The sequence below is a fragment of the Aristolochia californica genome, unplaced genomic scaffold (genome assembly GCF_029961685.1).
Source record: "Aristolochia californica isolate CCGP_79_NKW_82.1479 unplaced genomic scaffold, dmAriCali1.0.hap1 SCAF_2, whole genome shotgun sequence".
NCBI classification, from domain to species: Eukaryota; Viridiplantae; Streptophyta; class Magnoliopsida; order Piperales; family Aristolochiaceae; genus Aristolochia; species Aristolochia californica.
Window position 1 is genome coordinate 50393726 of NW_027181881.1, and position 17469 is coordinate 50411194.

At 39.2% G+C, this 17469-nt stretch overlaps 1 protein-coding gene across 3 annotated transcripts; it reads right to left on the reverse strand.

Moving 5' to 3' along the window:
• Positions 1-5940: 5940 nt before the first annotated feature.
• LOC137956754 (COP9 signalosome complex subunit 8-like) lies at positions 5941-17342 on the reverse strand. 3 transcript variants are annotated; one of them, XM_068804360.1, is made up of 5 exons: positions 17180-17342; positions 16923-17002; positions 16606-16787; positions 7501-7608; positions 5941-6740 (listed from the first exon to the last, which is right to left on the reverse strand). In XM_068804360.1, the coding sequence occupies exons 1-5, from the start codon at positions 17261-17263 to the stop codon at positions 6679-6681; spliced, it is 516 nt and encodes a 171-aa protein (XP_068660461.1). In that variant the 5' UTR covers positions 17264-17342; the 3' UTR covers positions 5941-6678. The 3 variants fall into 3 exon arrangements, with proteins under 3 accessions (XP_068660461.1, XP_068660459.1, XP_068660462.1); XM_068804358.1 differs by having other exon boundaries at positions 5941-6751; XM_068804361.1 differs by lacking the exon at positions 7501-7608 and having other exon boundaries at positions 5941-6751.
• Positions 17343-17469: the final 127 nt, after the last annotated feature.

The following is a 17469-nucleotide window of genomic DNA, read 5'->3' on the forward strand; positions in this document are numbered from 1 at the left end:
ATTCCACAGAAATCATACCACACATCAGTTCTGAAACCTAGTTCCAATTATAAGGCAACTGAGACAGATAACATCTTATGTAGGACTGATTAAACTCGCCTTCTTCGCTTTTTGCTTGGACAATGTGTGCTTTCACTTCTTCGAACAAAAGAGGTTCGTAAGTTGCGATGTACTCCCCAACGTCTGTATAAGTGTCCTTTACTTTGTTCAGACTGACGTTTTTGGTTTTCTGCTAATATCAGACGATCGAAAAGAGAAAGAATTAAATAAATTCCGCACAGAATAAGAACGAAAACTGAGACAGGAAAAATTAGAAAAAAAAAGGAACTTCATTTAACTGCAGCGGATTCTTTAAGAAGTCGGAAGTAGTCCCAACCGAGGACGATTTTCTGGAAACGAGGGAGGACAGTTGGGCTATGAGGAGAGTTGTCTTTCTCTACCGCCATTTTCTCTCTCTTTTTATTTCGGAGAGAGCTCTGGAGCTCCAAATAAACGCGGGTAGGTCGAGGCGCTTGAATAAGAGACGCGGCGGGGGGATTAGAGAGCTAAGAATCGAGTTCGACCCATTCACGGGTCCGGTCCAGATCGGAATTTGACTCCCTTCAAATATGGGCCTACAGACGGGCCACATGGATCAGTTCTGGTAATGGCCCAAGTTTGGAGGGGAGATATAAACAGAACCAAACGTGATTACTTTGCATGCTACGAGGAAATTGACGAAGAAATTGATATTTACTAAATTTACTGTGTTTTTTTTCGCAATTTTTTGACAGGTTTAAGAACAAGAGCGACGTTTCTATTTCATTCGCAAACCAATATAAATAATAATAACATACTTTCCAACCCATAAACTCGATCCTTTGACCACCATTAAAGCACCAAAACGTACATCTCCCCTGTAATTTAAAAGAATAATTCGTATCTTAACAGAAGGTCCAAGAATCCATGACGAGATCTTGCAGTATCTATGGCTCTCCTAATAAAAATCACCCCACAATCCGTATCGTCGTCACAGGTCCGAGCAGATAGAACCACTGTACTTTTCATTCTTCCGATTCTTCACAGGAAACGTTTTATCAAAAACATTCATCGAGTTCTTTTACAAAACTCGGCGATCAAAGCTCATTCGAGTTTGCTGCTTTCTCTGTCATTAACATATATATGCAAAAGAACTGGAGCTATTCGTGAAACATGACTAAAGACGATCATGGCGAACTCCATGATCCTCTTGACCACTTTTCGGACTCTCTCCCCTCCACTGTAACATCCACGCTGCTCATGGTTGCTGCTGCTGCTTTAACCGAGTCGTTCAACTTTCAACTAGACCTTGGGGGGTCAGACAAGTAGAAATTATAAAAAATCTCCATTCCCCAGTCCTCCCCTCCACGGTTTGACTTCGATGGAGGCTGACGCCCCCCCACCCCGGCAGGAGGAAGAACACTAAGAACACGGAGAAGGAGAGGACATTAGTATCCTTTAAGCAAAACAATTCGGCATTTCCGTAATTTCGTTTCTTCTCCAGGTGGCATGCCAAGGCTTAAACTTGTATTAATTGCCAGAGGAAAATGTCACCGCCTCTAAACAAGCTGGTGGCATTTTACGTAATTTTAATTGAGACAGGTGTTCTCTTACGATCGGTTCGGTGATAGGATCTTGGCCTGCGGGCCCCGTTCTCTCTCCACTCGAGAAGGAGGCCAACGAACCGACCAGTGCAGAGTATTTCCAGTCCATTCGGATCAATTTATAAATAGACCGTCGTGCCCTTCCCGGAGAGGCCAACGCGAGGGGCCAAAGAGAAATCGCAATTTCCAGTCCATCTTCCTCGCACCCGCTCCGTAATTTCTTCACCGTCAAATCAACCGCGAAATGCGCTCTGCGCTATAGAAGGTAGACCCTAAGGAGAGTCATCGAGGAGCCTCCAATCTCCGCGAGGCGGAGTTCGGAAACCCCCAAAACGAGATTTCTGTCTTTCTTCTTCGTTGTCGTCGTCGTCGTCGGCCACGACGTCTGTTTTGTTGGTTTCCATGGCGGAATCTTCTGCTCGATGGGAAGCGCAGAAGGATATGACGAAGCCGGATTTGGCTGCTGCGCAGCAACTGGTTCAGCTCAGCAGCGAAGATAACGAGGACAACGACGAGAGGGAGAATGAGGAGAGGCATAAGCCCGTTACGTCTTCGGCGGCGATGGAGCAAGGGAAGCCAGTAGAGGAAGCGCTGTCTCGCCGGAAGAAGAGGTTCGCGTCAATTGCTTATATCTACAGAAAGACGAAACCGATGAATCTGAATTCCAAGAGAAGGAGACGGTGACGGGAGGCGGCGGCGGCGATGAGGGTTCTTGAATTTTTAGGAGGATAAATGGAGCCGGGAGGTCCAAGGGACGCGCGGCGACAGGGATCCCGATTCCCGACTGGTGCTTCGCGTGTTGGGTTTGATGAGACGTAAACGTAGGGAAAATCTGAAGTTAGATGTCGCGCTGAAGCTTTCTTCTTTCTAGTTTTGTTTTTTGTTTTCTCTTTGCTTCTTCCGTCGGGAAATTAGTTTCGTCGCCTGTTTTTGCTTGTTGACAGTTTTAGTCAGTTTGAACTAGTCCTCTCAGAAGCCTTCTCTTCTCTCTTATGTTCAGTGGGTCACACCACCCAAGGAAGGTCTTCTGGGTTGTATGAAATTGCAGAAATATGTAGGCAGTTCGAATACATCAAAACGCAGCTATATGGACTTTATTTGCTTTCAAGTTTCTCCATTTCTGAAACATTTAGAATTCACCAAGTATCTGATCAGGAGAGAAATCAAAATGCAGTAATCTGCTGCTCGATCAAACACCTCTTCACTTCTTTCCTAAAAGGTGATATGATGCGCGAAAAGTAAAGAGAAGCACAAATTATGCAAACCGATGTTTTTATTGTCCTCGAGGATCGATAAACCTTTCAAGCAGCCTTTTTAATCGATCCAAATGGTGAAGAGTTGGATATGGAGAACAGAAAGATTTTCTGGGGCATGACGAACAGTACTCACGTAACGTCTTCTTCATGCATTCCTGAACTTAATAGATTCGATGATCCCATGATTTCTTGTGTTATTGCATGTAGAAAAGAATCATTCGTGACTTTTTGATTTTCTGGGGAGAGGGGGGTAAGCTTATATATTTGACCGAATAGGGAACAAAAAGAGAAAGAAACGATACAGATCACGTTAAAAACTCTGCTCATTGCCATGGATTTATGTAGTCAACATTTAACCAAGAAAGAAGGTAGTAGACACCCAGATACCCTTCTTGACTGAATAGTCGTAGTCTTGATTGGGGACTGATATGATCTTCTGTACTGTACAGAAGGCCTGCGCGCACGTATTTAAATCGAAGAAGGGCGAGTTTTTTGGTTTTCTGCTAGAATATTTTTGAATCCCAATAACTAGCTACAGTTGTGGAAAAAAAAATCAAAAGAGAGGATTTTCTTCCGAGCATTTGAGTTTTTTTTCTTTTTTCTTTTTGTTCGCGTGTATTGTGGGACTTGTCGAAGAGAGGATCCGACTGTTTACGAGTAGTTTCTTTCGTAAAGGAAGTATCTCCAGCAGGTATTTCATTAAAGACAAATCTCGCCGGGGGAGAAAACGATATACACTTGTTGGAAACAACTCCGACTGGGTCAATCGACGTGCACTCAGGTTTTGATATGCTTCTGAATACGAGATTTGAATCAGCTTATTCACATTAAATGGACGATTTGTTATTGCCATCTCACACTGAAACAGTCTTGAAAATCCGAGAACCGATCCAAATGTTTTCGAATACTGACATAATATTGACTCATATCGTCAAGACCATTTTTTAGTGGCTCTTTTTGGGTAGAAATTCTTCAACTTGCAGGGTAGAACATTAAGCCCTCCCATGGAGGAAACAAGCAAAGCTAAACTTGCATTGCAGATGTAACATCAGAAACACCTTATGCAAGAGGCGGATCTTGCTGCTCTGATCCATTATCACTTCTCCTGGTCGGAGTTGCTGCTCGCCCTGTCCAAACTCTAAAAGAACTGGAAGAAAAAAACGAGCCACTTGTCTTTGTTACAGATGTTTGTAACTTTGTTTCAAATATTGCTACAGGCCAAACATGTCTTCGTTGAAGTTAGCAGACAGAGAAATGGCTGTCAACTATGCCATCCGGAAACATCAACCTTGTCTAGTAAAGAGCTTTTCCGTATCTCCACGTAAAACATCACATGATTCAGTACTCAGTTCTCTTCTCTCTTTATCTCATGCGCTCACCTCGTTACATGATTTCGATTTTTAAGTAAATAAATGGAGATTATAAACTACAGAATGAGTCTATCATGATGAAATTTAATAACTTGTAAAAATGTATATGAAATTCATGAACAGAAAACGTACCTCCGAACATAGCTTCAATTTCCCGCGAACAGAGTTTATCGTCTATCACAGAGGCTCATCAATGGCAACGTTTAAGCTTGTCTCTGTTAGACCAGACTCATTCTTATAGTTGTCATTTTTATCAAAGTAGACCACCAACCATCGGGAAGGCGAGAGGTTGTATTGAAACCATTTGCACTAACAAATCGACCTTTTAGTGAGAATGGTATCAATATGATATTAGAGCAGGTTTGCTCCAGGTTTGAATCCCCGCATTGTCATCCGGGCGTTCCTGTGTTTATGCAGGGGTTCCCGATGTTCATTCCGGGCTCCGTGCCTCCCGTGAGGGAGAGTGTTGAGACATAAAATCTACGCTCGGTTTCGCCCCTCTTATACGTAGTTGCGCCTTCTCTAAAAGGTCGATCTTTTAAAGCAATGGTTGTAACTGGCAACCGACAACCACCCAGGAAGGGGAAACACCAAACAACGATGCGTGAGAGTTCGTCAACCGTCTAATATATCGCTGGCTAAGAGCAGATTTGCTAAAATAAAAAAACATTCTCTCAATGACATTTCCAGAGTATATCTCTTTTCTTTCTTAATCACTGTTCAGAAGTGTTTTTGTGGCAACAATAGAATGAAAATTATGAAAAAATTCAAGAACCAAATTATTGTAGTTCTTGTTTTCTTTGCTTTCAGTCTCTTCACCTTTTATGGGCCAGGAGTGTGTTTATATATGTCTCCGAGCTATAAAAGTGAAGACAAGGTCTGCCAAGATTAACTCAACATCTGCTCTCCTTTTGCTGTTAATGGGAGCCAAGCTGCCATGAGGAAGTCAACTCAAACTGCATTTCAGAGTTTTTTACTACGATGAGTTTACACGGAACTTCATTTTAAGAAAAATAAAATAAGATGAAAGTCAACTCTTTCTGTTCATGCGCGTTTAAGGAATTTTTTGTACTCCAGAACTGTTACAAGTTTCAAGAACTAATCATTTGAATTGTGATGTGGGCAATTTCTTAAGGGCGTTCTTCATGTTTGCTCGGCTTCGTCGATGAATCTGCTGTGTTTTCTATGAAGGGCTCGGCTTCTTAACTTCAGCGAAGCTTCCTGATGTTTAAAGTACCTGGAAGTAAATAAAAAATTGGGAGAGCGAAGGTAGGATCGGAGACCCACCCTAAAGTCTCCTCCAGTTACTCCAAGTACCACCGTACAGTCCAACCCGTTTCGAACGCACCCAAGATGGTTCAAGTCCGGTCGGAACACCAGTGCTTAAGAACTGTTCAATTGAAATGACAACAAAGGCTACAGCAGGTAGAACTAATGCCAACCTTTTTGGGCTCCTATTGTACCTCTAATGCTAACCTTCTTGCTTCATCATTGCCTATTAAACGTTTATCTTCGTGTGAAAAACAGAAAAAAGGGCCTCCGCTGCATTTGAAATAAATTCTTTGGTAACTCATTTTCGGAGTCGGACTCATATATGGAATCTCTACGAGTCCCTCCATGTTAGCTTAGATCTCATCTGCAACATAAATGCGAGAAAGAATACATGAACAGTAACTATAGACCATTCAGGTAGTGGAACGGTAAGTGGGGGTGGGGGGAAAGGGAGCTCTAAACCTGAGGAACAAGAGCCTTTGATGTGATCAAGTCCAGCATCTGTATCCTGCTTTTTCAATATTTATATAAAGGTATCCTCAAATAATATGAACCAAAACAGTTTCATGGCTTTAACAAATCCAGCCAAAAAATTTCCCTATAGTAAAAATATGGAAACGACTCGGTCACCACCCAACGGGTTAGGCACTCGTGAGTGAATAATGATCAGTTTCTAATGCCAGTTCATTCCATACGAGTCCGAGTGATTATGAGATGGTGAAAGCAATTGTCCCCAGCTGATAGAAATGATGTGAACACAGATTGGTCACAGACTGACCATGGGAATATGGGATGGACTCAAGAGCTTCCTGTTATGCAGCAAGGTCATGAAATAGACACACTGGGTAAGATTACCCGAGAGAAATCTGTCACCGGTACTTTTTCAAGATTTATCATTGAGTATTTATCATAGAGTACATACCAAATTCAAAGACTATCACAATCTTGGAACTGGATTAGTGTAGTTCTTCAAACCAGGCCCAAGCAGCCAAAAACAGGTTTCTGCACGTTTTCTCTTTTGACCCTCTGGGAGCAAAAACATGTAGAGGGACACATCCAAACCGAATTTGGCAAAAACCAATCTGCAGAGGCTAGTGTTCAAGGTGGAAAACATACTCTGTTAACCGCTGCAACTTACTGGGGTTCAATTTCTGTTCTCTAACAACAGGCAGCTTCTTTACAGTCAGCATCTGAGAAGCAGGGTCCACTGTCCAGCCGTGCTGCAGGGCATCTGAGTTTAGGCAACAAAATCCATAACCTGAATAAGCAAGCTGATATACTAAAATCAATAGCAAATCAGAGGCTGTATAACTTCCATGGTTCTGCAACAAACCATGTAGGGGCTGGCTCGCACAAAGCTGGTGCCAAGGTAAGCCAAAACTTGCAGTTTATATTTTTTTCTGATAACTACCTTGCAGTTTATACTGGCATGCTTTGGTAATCTTTGGTTCCATGGCCGCATGCAAGGGTTCCAGAGTTAGATATTAGGTTCAAATCTTACTGGGGTAAAGGAGTGTAAAGTGAGTGTCCAATCAACATTCAACCAAAAAAAAAGAAAAGGATGACTGCCAAGTAAATCCTAATTAGTGCTTACTGCACACTAAGCTCAGATACTTGCAACAGTCATGACCATTATCTGGCATACCCATCTTGAGGGTTCATCAGATCATACTACTAGTCACCCTACAGGTGTGAGCTGTCTCGAATCTTCATATTACTTTTTAAACTCATGCATAGCATTTTCAGAGAAACATGACATAAAAGCATATAAAAAAAGGCATGTCAGACATATTGTGATAAATCGATTTCAGTAGGCCTTCTAAGTGAACTTACAAGACCTGTCAGCCCAATGGGGGCCTGAATACAGAGAGCATCATAAGCCTATGAGAAGACAGACACCTCATGATTGTGGATAAAGTAATCCTAGTCATAAAAATTTATGCTGACACTAAAAAGATAACAAAAGGACACAGGGCATACAGTTTGTAGCATCTTCTTCAGACATTCCAAGAAACAGAGCTGTATCAGTGACACTAATGGTAGAATATGCAGATACCAGCAGATCAAACATCTTCTTGGTGTACTTCTCTGCAAAACATTGTAGGCACACGAGTCATGCACATTAATTCATACGTGAATGAAGAAGTCTCTTGCAAATATTGACTTGAAGACAAATAAAGGTGTTGAAGAACTTCCATGTTACTTGTAATTTCTTATTTTGTTTAGTTCTTTACTAGGTCATTTACTAGTACTCGTTTAGGGACAAGGGTGTTTCAGTTCTTTTATTGTTAAGTTGTGGAGCCTAATTAATACCCTATGCTGAGTCGGTACACGGATCGACCTTCGCAGTAAGGTTGCCGTGGGGGTTGGAAAGGGGGCGGAGCCCTCGCCAGATCCACGATATATTGACTGCTGTTTCATTAAGGACAGTTTGGAAATTCCTAACATTTATTACTCTTTGCTTACATTACGTATAAAGTGAAGGAAAAACCTCGATCTAATCACAAGGGAGCTTTTCCTCCACGAGTTCTCTTGCAACTTCTCTCGTTCTTCTCTCCTCTCAACTTCCTTCCTAGCTTTCTCTCTCTCACTCCTATCTTTCTCTTTCTCCACGCCAACTAACTTCCTTAAAGTGATCAAACCTCAGAGTCCAACATGGTACTAGAGCAAGGATTATAGGATTCAAATTATGTTGTTCAACAACCTCCTTTAAAGTTACTTCAAGCACATCAAAGTTGTTGCAATGAAGCTTGCTATGAAGCCTCGGCAAGTAGCCAGCAGACCTTGATTTTTTTTCATCTTAAAACTCATGAATTTTAAGTCAGTTTGCATGACAGAACTCATACACCAATCACACAAGTTAACCCTTGTTTTCAAAGTGAGTTCATGAGAGGCTTTACGCCTGAATTTTTCCGAGTTTTAGCTTGCTTCAAGTTTGAAAACTTCTTTCATGTGCTGCTACAAAGCTCACAGCATCCTGCAGAAAAAGCTATTTTTCGTGTCTTGAAACCCTAAGTTAGTATTTGTGTTTATCTCTGGTCTACAGGATTTCATATCATGCATGTCCGAGGCCTATGTTTTGTGGTCTTCTTTCGGCTAAGTTACATTAATACTTCTAGCCATTAAGTCTTCTTAAGTTATATAAAAACATTTTTCAGCACATCTAAGCAGTCCCTTTTGTGTTTCTGATCCCTTCTTGTTTGATGCATATCTGAGTTTTCCTTTCACTTTACTTGACTGGATGATGTAACTATTACTCAATCTTAAGCTCCTCCCTTTTCTAGTCAAATATGGCAAAACATTCGAACAAATCCATAAGCTCTTTCAATGAGTGTGGCAAACATGATTTCCTTTTGAAGATTACTACTATTCCTCTCAATGATCTGTCAAACTATTCAAACATACCAATAGTGGTTAAAAGAAGACATCCTTATTATGGAAGAATTTGTTGCCAGCAATGTTGTACATCTAGACACTACAAAAGATATTTGGAAAACTTGTGCTAAATTTTACTCCACACTTGACAATTTCTAAAAAGTTGTATAATGTTTTCCAGGAGATGTATACAACTAAACAAGGCTACAATTAGGGGTGCCTTCAAACCGAGCCGGTTCGCTAGCGGCTCAAGCTCGGCTCGGTTTGATTCGGGATACCTGGATCGGCTCATTTAAATTAACGAGCCGAGGTCGACCGAATTAAGGTTCGGCTCGAAAGTTCCCGAGCCGGCTCGTTAACGGGCTAAGTCGGGAGCGGGAGCGAGAGCAAGGAGGGGAAAATTCTTCCTCCCCTCATCACCGTCGAGCCCCTCGTTTCCGCTGTTGTCGCCGCCTCTGTTGCCGTCGGTTCGATTTCTTCCTCCCCTCATCTGCCTTCGCCTCTACTTCCGTCACCGCTGTCATCCCCTTCAACAAGTCCTCGCCGGCGCCGCTAACCCCCTTCCCTCCGCATCGTCTCAGCGGAAAACCAAAACCAGAGATAGGGGAGATATAATTCCCTCCCCCCCCCCCCCCCCCCCCCGTGCGAAGATGATTTCTCACATGTGAGATCATAAAGTGAAAAAAAAAAAAATCTTAAACTCTCCTTTCTCATGGCTCTTGAAGAAATTGAAAATAAAATTTAGTAGAAATAAGTTTAGGGACTATTAGTGTCTCATGTTTTTTGTAAACATTTTTCTAATTGAAAATTCTTATTAAAAAAATCATATAATTTTCTAAGTAAGATTTTCCTGCCAAGATGGGCTAGAAAACCGTATAGAAATTTTTTGAATAAGTATTTGACAGTTGATACTGTAATACTTTTAGCATGAGGCAACTTTGTGTTTGACATTTTATTTTATTAAAATTTTATCGATAAGTATAGTAATATATTAGATTGATAATTAATTTTTATTTATTTCCCTAGAAGAGGCAATAAGAGGTCCATTTAACTTTCCTAAGAATATTTTAAAATATTTCTTTTAATTTTCTAATAAGTCACTAATAGTAATAGGATTTTATTTAAAAGTTTTTTTGGAAATATGTATCATAGGAAAAACATTTCTAGTTTTTCCTAGAATATAAATTTTCAACCCGGGGCACTAAGGAGGCCATAGTAAATTTATGGCCAGATTCAAAAATTACAAAATAAGCTAGACAACATTTGGAGTAAAAAAGATTAATATTGGTGCGTTCTAATCCATTATTGAAATTCAATCCTGAACCTCCCCTATCATTTTTTTTTAAAATGTATGCATAATTTTATATATAATTTATTTGATATATATTTTATATAGAGTATTAAATGTAGGTTAGGCTCAAACTCGGCTAGAGCTCGAGCTTGAACTCGGTTAAAATTATTAGGCTCGAGTACGATTACAATTTTAGGCTTGAGGCTAGGGTCGGCTCGAGCTCGAGTTCGAAATATTTAAATTAAGTTTGGCTTGAACAAGGTTCGGACTCAGCTGGATTCGATGTCACCCTTATGCCCAATTTTAAGAAGAGGTCATTCCCAATTTTATGTAAAATGTATGCATAATTTTATATACAAACTTATTTGACATGTATTTTTTGAAAAGTTTTAAATGTATGTTGAAGCTCGAGCTCGGCTCGAACTCAGTTAAAATTATTAGGCTCGAGCTTGATAACAATTTTAGGCTCAAGCTCGAGTTCGAAATATTTAAATCAAGCTCGGCTCGAACATAGGCAGGTTTGGGCTGGCTCAGCTCGATGCCACCCCTGGCTACAATATCAATGAGTAATTTGTTAGATTTCAAGGATTGTTACAAGAAAAGAAACTTCTTTTTCAAAAAAAAAAAAAAATTGTTATAAGAAGAGAAACTTGTCCAGCCTTGCACTGACATTGCAGCTAAAAATAAAAAAATAAAAAAAATAAAAAACACATACACACAAAGGGAAGTATTAGTTGCAGTCATCTGCCTTGCCATTTTGAAGTCATACCTTTATGTGCCAAAGTCTCAGATTCTGAGCACGACAACCAAGCCTTCTTTTGATGGTATTTGTGTTGCTATGCATCGAATTCGAATAGACATGTCTGAATCTCAAACCGTGACCACTAAAACTTTTGCCAAGTTCTCTCAAGAAACAGGAGGTAGTAATGGAAGAGGTTGAGAGTTGTGTGGTCAAAGTCGTGGCAAAGGCAGAAGTGTAAGTGGTTCACAAATTTTCCGATAATATACCTGTTGAGGCTTGTCGAATCATATAGTTGAAAAGTGTTAAAAACTACATGGCAAACCAGACTTTCCAAATGCCAATCAAGTTATTGTCTATTCTGAATCCAAAGCAGAAGGAACTTTAGATTCTTCTAAAGGTAAAATGCTCACGAAAGATTATTATGAGGCATTAAAAAAACTCAAGAGTATAATGACTACATCTTCTTGTACACCCACTGCCGCCATTGCTATCATAGATACGCATTCTTCTTTCATGTTCAAGTGCTTCTCCTTGAATCATTGACTTTGGAGCATCTAAACACCTTAGAAAAATTGGTAATTTGTCCTCTTTGTGTCCTTGCACTACCAATTAGTTTGTCTCCATTGTTGATAGTTCACAAGCAAAAATTCCAAGGCATTGGGTATTCTATCCATGTCCATCTTTACTTTCGTCCAATGTCCTATTTGTTCCTAAATTTCCTTATATCTAATGATAGTGAATCAACTAACCGAAAACATGTTGTACTCATATAACTTAATTCTATTTAATGAAATATAGATCAGTGTTTTCAACATTTGAAACTTTTCCTGCCATGATCGTAACTTAATACCAAAAGAAAGTACAAAGTCTTAAATCTGGCAATGCCAATGAATATATGTTTTCAAAATTTCAGTCCTGTTGAAACAAAACAGACATTATTCACCAAATGTCTTGTACATGTACCCAACAACAAAATAGCATATCCAAAATAAAAAAACCGACATGTCTTGGAAGTTGCTTGAACATTGATGCTACCCATGAATTGTCCCCAATTCTACTCAGTTCTCGCTGCTTGTTTATCTTATTCATTGTAAGCTTTCCAATGTGCTTAATGATAAATCTCCGTTCTCAAAACTTTTCCCTAATTCTACTTCTCCCCCCCCCCCCCCCCCCCCCCCCCCTCATGCGTTTGGGTGTACAAGTTTTGTTCAAAGTCTATCACTCAGAACAAACTAGTTAATCCTATAGCATTGAAATGTATATTTCTCGGATACTCTCACAATCAAAAAGGTTAAAACAATAGTATCTACTGAAATCACCTTGTTTTTAGGATAAACCCTTTTTAATTCTAGTAAATCTCCTCATGACTTTATCCCGCATGTAGGTGTGCCTCATCCTATTCAGCCATCGGACCAACTTGTTCCACAACCACTCTATGAACCACTCTATGAACCATTCTAAGACATGGTTCCTATTCTACTCCGTTGGACCGCCAACCATCTAGGCAGTTTAATGATGATTTAGAGGTTAGTACTTCTCCATGTTCACCTATTGTGTATGACGCACCTTATGATGACTAACCTATTGGTATTAGAAAACCTAACCTTTTTTGTGTGCAAAAACAGCCTTTTATTTCTCATCCTATCTCAAATTTTATTTCAACTCATAGACTATCCTTTGTTTCAATTCGTAGGCAATCCTTGAGTTCTTGTTCCTTTCTAGCAGCATTGACTTCAATTTTATTCCAAATAATTATTAGCAGGCTCTGAAAGATCCAAGGTAAAGAGCTATCATGGATGAAAGGAGATGGAGGACATGTATGATAACAACAAATGAGAGTTGACTTCTCTACCACCCCAAAAAAAAAAACTGAGCTATAAATGGGTTTTTACTATCAAACACAATCCCGATGGCAGCATTGTTTGTTTTAAGGTGAAATTGGTTGCCAAAAGATATATACAAACTTATAGCTAATTATGAGAAAAATTTCACTCTGGTGGCCAAACAAAATTTTCTCAGGGTTATCATCTCTCTTGCTGCCAATTTCAATTTGTCTCTTCATCAATCAAAAATGAAAAATATTTTTTCTTAATGGAAATCTACCTGAGGAAGCTTATATATCGAATTCTGATTTGTGGTTGAAGGAGAGTAGCTATGTAAATTTAATAGGGTTTGGCTGAAACAATCTTTGCGTGCTTGGTTTTAATAATTCAACAAAGCCATGCTCTAGTTCAGTTTTTAAGGGTTTGAAGTTGGTCACTCTAATTTTGTTAAACATTCTAATCAAGGTGTGACTAATATGGCAATTTATATTGCGACATCATTTTCTCAAAAAAAATATTGATGATATCATTATAACAGGTAGTGGTAAAGATGGAATTCAGCAAGTAAAGTTTTGTATGGAATTTTAGACCAACGATCTTAGTCTATTGAAATACTTTCTTGGGATTAAAGTATGGCAATCTTGCTACGGCATAGTAGTATCTCAAAGGAAGTACGTGCTCGACCATTCGAAAGAAACAAGTATGCTTGGTTGTAGACCAGCAAACACTCTTATAGATCTGAATGTTAAACTATGTGCTGAAATTGGTAATGAGGTAATCTAGGAAAGTTCCAACACTTGCTTGGCAAGCTAATTTACCTTATTGTGACAAGGCCTGAGACCTTTGCTATCAATTTTATTAGCCAATCTATGCATCAACCACAATAATCTCATTGGCAAGCCTAGGAGAGAATTCTCCAATACTTGAAGAAAAACCTAGGACAATGACGGCTATATAAATGTCATGGTCATGCTAATATTGAAATTTTGGAGATGCTGATTGGGCTGGTTCCCCTTATGACAAGAAGTCTACCTTTGGCTATTGTACTATGGTTTGTAGAAATTAATTCACTTGGAGAAGTAAGAAGCAAAGTATAGTAGCAAATATCGCAAGTAGTGAGTTATGGCTCATGCTATAAGTGAGATGTACAATCCAGTAAAGCAAACCTAATTTCCTAATGCCACTAAAGCGAGCAAAGAATTTGCATTATCTTTTTTTTTTTTTTACTAATAACTCACTTATCATGGTTCCCGAACATAGAAAAGAACCAAATTTCTCAAACATATCCAGAGGCAGTGCCATGACGATAACATTGTCATGATCCATGGACAGATGAATTGATTGACCTAGTGCATACTGTTGCATAAAGAAAGGTTTAATTTCCAAGTAGGGCAAAACTAATTTTCTAATGACCCAGCCCAAAGTATAAAGAAGAGAAAGGTTAAGTTTTTTTTCACAGATAAAGGTTTCATCAATTTACTAAATTTTCCCCTCCTTTATACTAGAATGAACTCAAGTCCACATCTGAAAGAAGAGCACAGTTCTTATATTTGAATTCGCTCCTTTAGAGTAGTAAGTCCACATCTGAAAGAAGAGCACAGTTCTTGTATTTGAATTAACAGAAGAAGAAGAAAGAAGGGTCCACCAAAGCAATGTACAGTTCAATTCCAGACATCGTTCCATGACTCACTCAATTGCCCTTTCCTATATGCCCCATAATTGACTCTTCAGTGTATCTGGTAACATGAATTATGAACTCCTTAAATCATTAGAATCAGTATCTCAAATACAAGCTAATGATATGGAGTCAATCTCTGAGTCTTAAAAAGGACAGCAGATATCAATTTTTCACTAGTGTGATCTAATTAACAGTCACTGATCTCCTCTGGGCTATAGATGATAGGTTTGTAAAAGCATTTTCCTGGCTGTTAGATGTGGTTTCCAAGATCTGCTATTTCAGCTATAAAATTCCTCATGAGAAGATATCAAGATCGGAGGAAGAACAGAGAAAACCATGCATTATAGTGGATAATTTGAGGTCATTTCAGGAGAACACCAAAGCAGCTTAAAGCTGCAGTTTCTTTTTTTTATATACCAGAAAGAAACAATTAAACGAGAAAAAAGAAATATCTGAGGGCTATTTAGTATTGTAATTCATTTCCCATTGGAGTTAAATAGCCCCAGTAGCAGTATATGCCCCATCAGGGACATTTTGGCTATAACAGCCAATATGTACTATATCTTCAAATATGGCATAAAACAAAGAATATTATGGAATATGCTGCATGGATATGGAGCCAGATACGGTAGCCAACAGCTTCTACTGCTGAAATTCAAGAAGACATGGAAGATACAGAGATAAAAATCAGCATATTTCATAACCATGGCCAGAGCCCATCTCAACAATGTAGTGCTTAACCATATGAAACTCCTCCAGTATTGTGCACAATCATTTGCTAGCTCCATCTCCAAACCATCCTTCTTCAAGTCTTTCCTTACCACGTCTGTCAAGTTCATTTCAGCCTTTTTCTATTTCTCAACAGTCCGTTGACCAATGTCACCAGAAGCCTTCTCTGTGGTGCGCTCAGCCTCCTTCAATTATACCAAATAATCTTAAACAGTTCTCTATTTTTTTAACATGAACAACTTTTTTATTTTCTTGTCCATTTTTTTTCCATTACACCCATTAAAATTTTAACTTTCCTAGTATTTCCACTCAAATTCCATTATCATATTATGAAGTCATCGTTTCTCCACTAGTGCAGCATTTTGCTTCATAGAGCACGGCCAATCTAATTGCCTTCTTATAGAATTTTGCTTCATCCCTCTCAGCATGCACCTAGCATTTCATAAGCCAATCTCCACCTTAGTCACCCAGCATTTCTTGTACTACATCCATCTCAATTTCCCCTTTCTTTATACAATGGACCCAACACAATTTAGAAAATTATCCTCATGTAAAAATGGAATATTTCCATCTTTCAGAAACTTTTCTTATTTAATAGGTCCTGCATAAATTTTATTGTAGAAAACCATGATGTCAGATCCAAGTATTTTTTTACAAGGCACAATAGACACAATCAATGTTTTTTTGGAGATTTTTTGACAGAATGATGTCAATTACTAGATATAAGCCTTGGAAAGATTTCAGTTTTAACATAATTTTCCATGATAGAGAGGGTTGAAATTTTGAAGGTCTACTTCACTGGAGAAGCATCACTTTCAAGGCATGCACCACTATGTAAAACATGCTTAGCTCTTTGCATTCAAAGAACTCTTCCATTTTTCATGTTCATCCAATATTTGTATGTAAAAGAAAGCTGAGAAAAAATATGAGCATCCAAAATGACAAGTACTGGATTTTTTTACCCATGGCTAGATTTTATTGATTTGTTTCCAGAGAATATTGAACCTCCTGCTCATTACGCTGGAACAAGTACGGCACTAACAGCCACATAAAGCATGTCAACATAGTGCCATTCAACCAGCCCCTGGGTTTCATTTTGCCATGTTTTTGTAGTTGATATGCTCAACTTATTTTTCTCCAACAATAGTCGGCCCATTGTTATTAAAGAGAACCTCGAATGAAGCCATGACAGCAGTTTTTTTTTTTTTTGTGTGTGAAATGGCAAACGTATTGTTCATGGTCTAGTTCGGATGCATTGCATCTGTTATCATCTAAAACCAAGTTCTGACTGCAATAGACGAAAGATACAGCAAACTTGGATCAAAATGAAGCCAAAAGTCTCTCTTGTCCGTTTGAATGTTAAGAAAGCCAGGTCTTAATTCTACACTTATGAATTTAAGAACTGCTGAGGATGAAAAAGAACAGAAAATAAAACTATAATACTTGCCTGAGAACGCCGCAACAAAATTGATAACATCGGGGCTCCAATTAAATCCTCGAATGGCCTCATGGACACCAGCATAGTCCCGTGTCCACAACCGCTGCCCAATTTTCCAAACCGCAACAACTTCTGGTCGGGTCTCCTTAACCGGTGAAGGTATTGATTTCCACAGAAAACGAGCACTATTCCTGTTACAACAGAAAAAAAGGATGAAATAAATGAATAACGGAAAGCACTCAATTCAGCACGAACTAAAATTTGTCAGCTCAATTTCAACAACCATCAATTGCCCAACAACAAAATATAATATTTTTTTCACTTACACGTCGTTAATGTAGAGATGACCCAACAGATGAATAGAGTAGGGCCATTCATCTTGGAAAGTAATGCCCTGAGCCGCAGCCTGAATCATCAAGGAGACGAAAGAACATAACATTTCATTCACTGGAAAACTAAAGGTCATCTGTCTCTAGCACTTAGATTTCTAAACGAAAGCCCCACAGAGAGGATTTTCAGCTTCTTTTGGCCGGAAATAATGGATTAGCGTGAAAGAAGAAAGTAAAAAATAGAAATAACTTACTTGGAGCATGAGCTCGTCGCAAAAGTCTGCAACTTTTTCATACGACTTCGACTCCAATGCTTCATTGAGAAGAGAGAAATCCATCAACTTTCTTCGCTCTCTCTGCAATTGCACTTCACAGACCAGCAGTCGCAGCTCACGAACAGGGACTTGCTTTGGCGTCTTTTCCCGCTACCGGGCCATGTGTTTGTCAGCTTGTGTCTATTATCACCTTCTAAGTGTGTGGGTCGTCCAGGCCCCATCCCAAGTCGTAATTCCCCAAAACGGGAAATCAACCAGCTCTGGGAGGC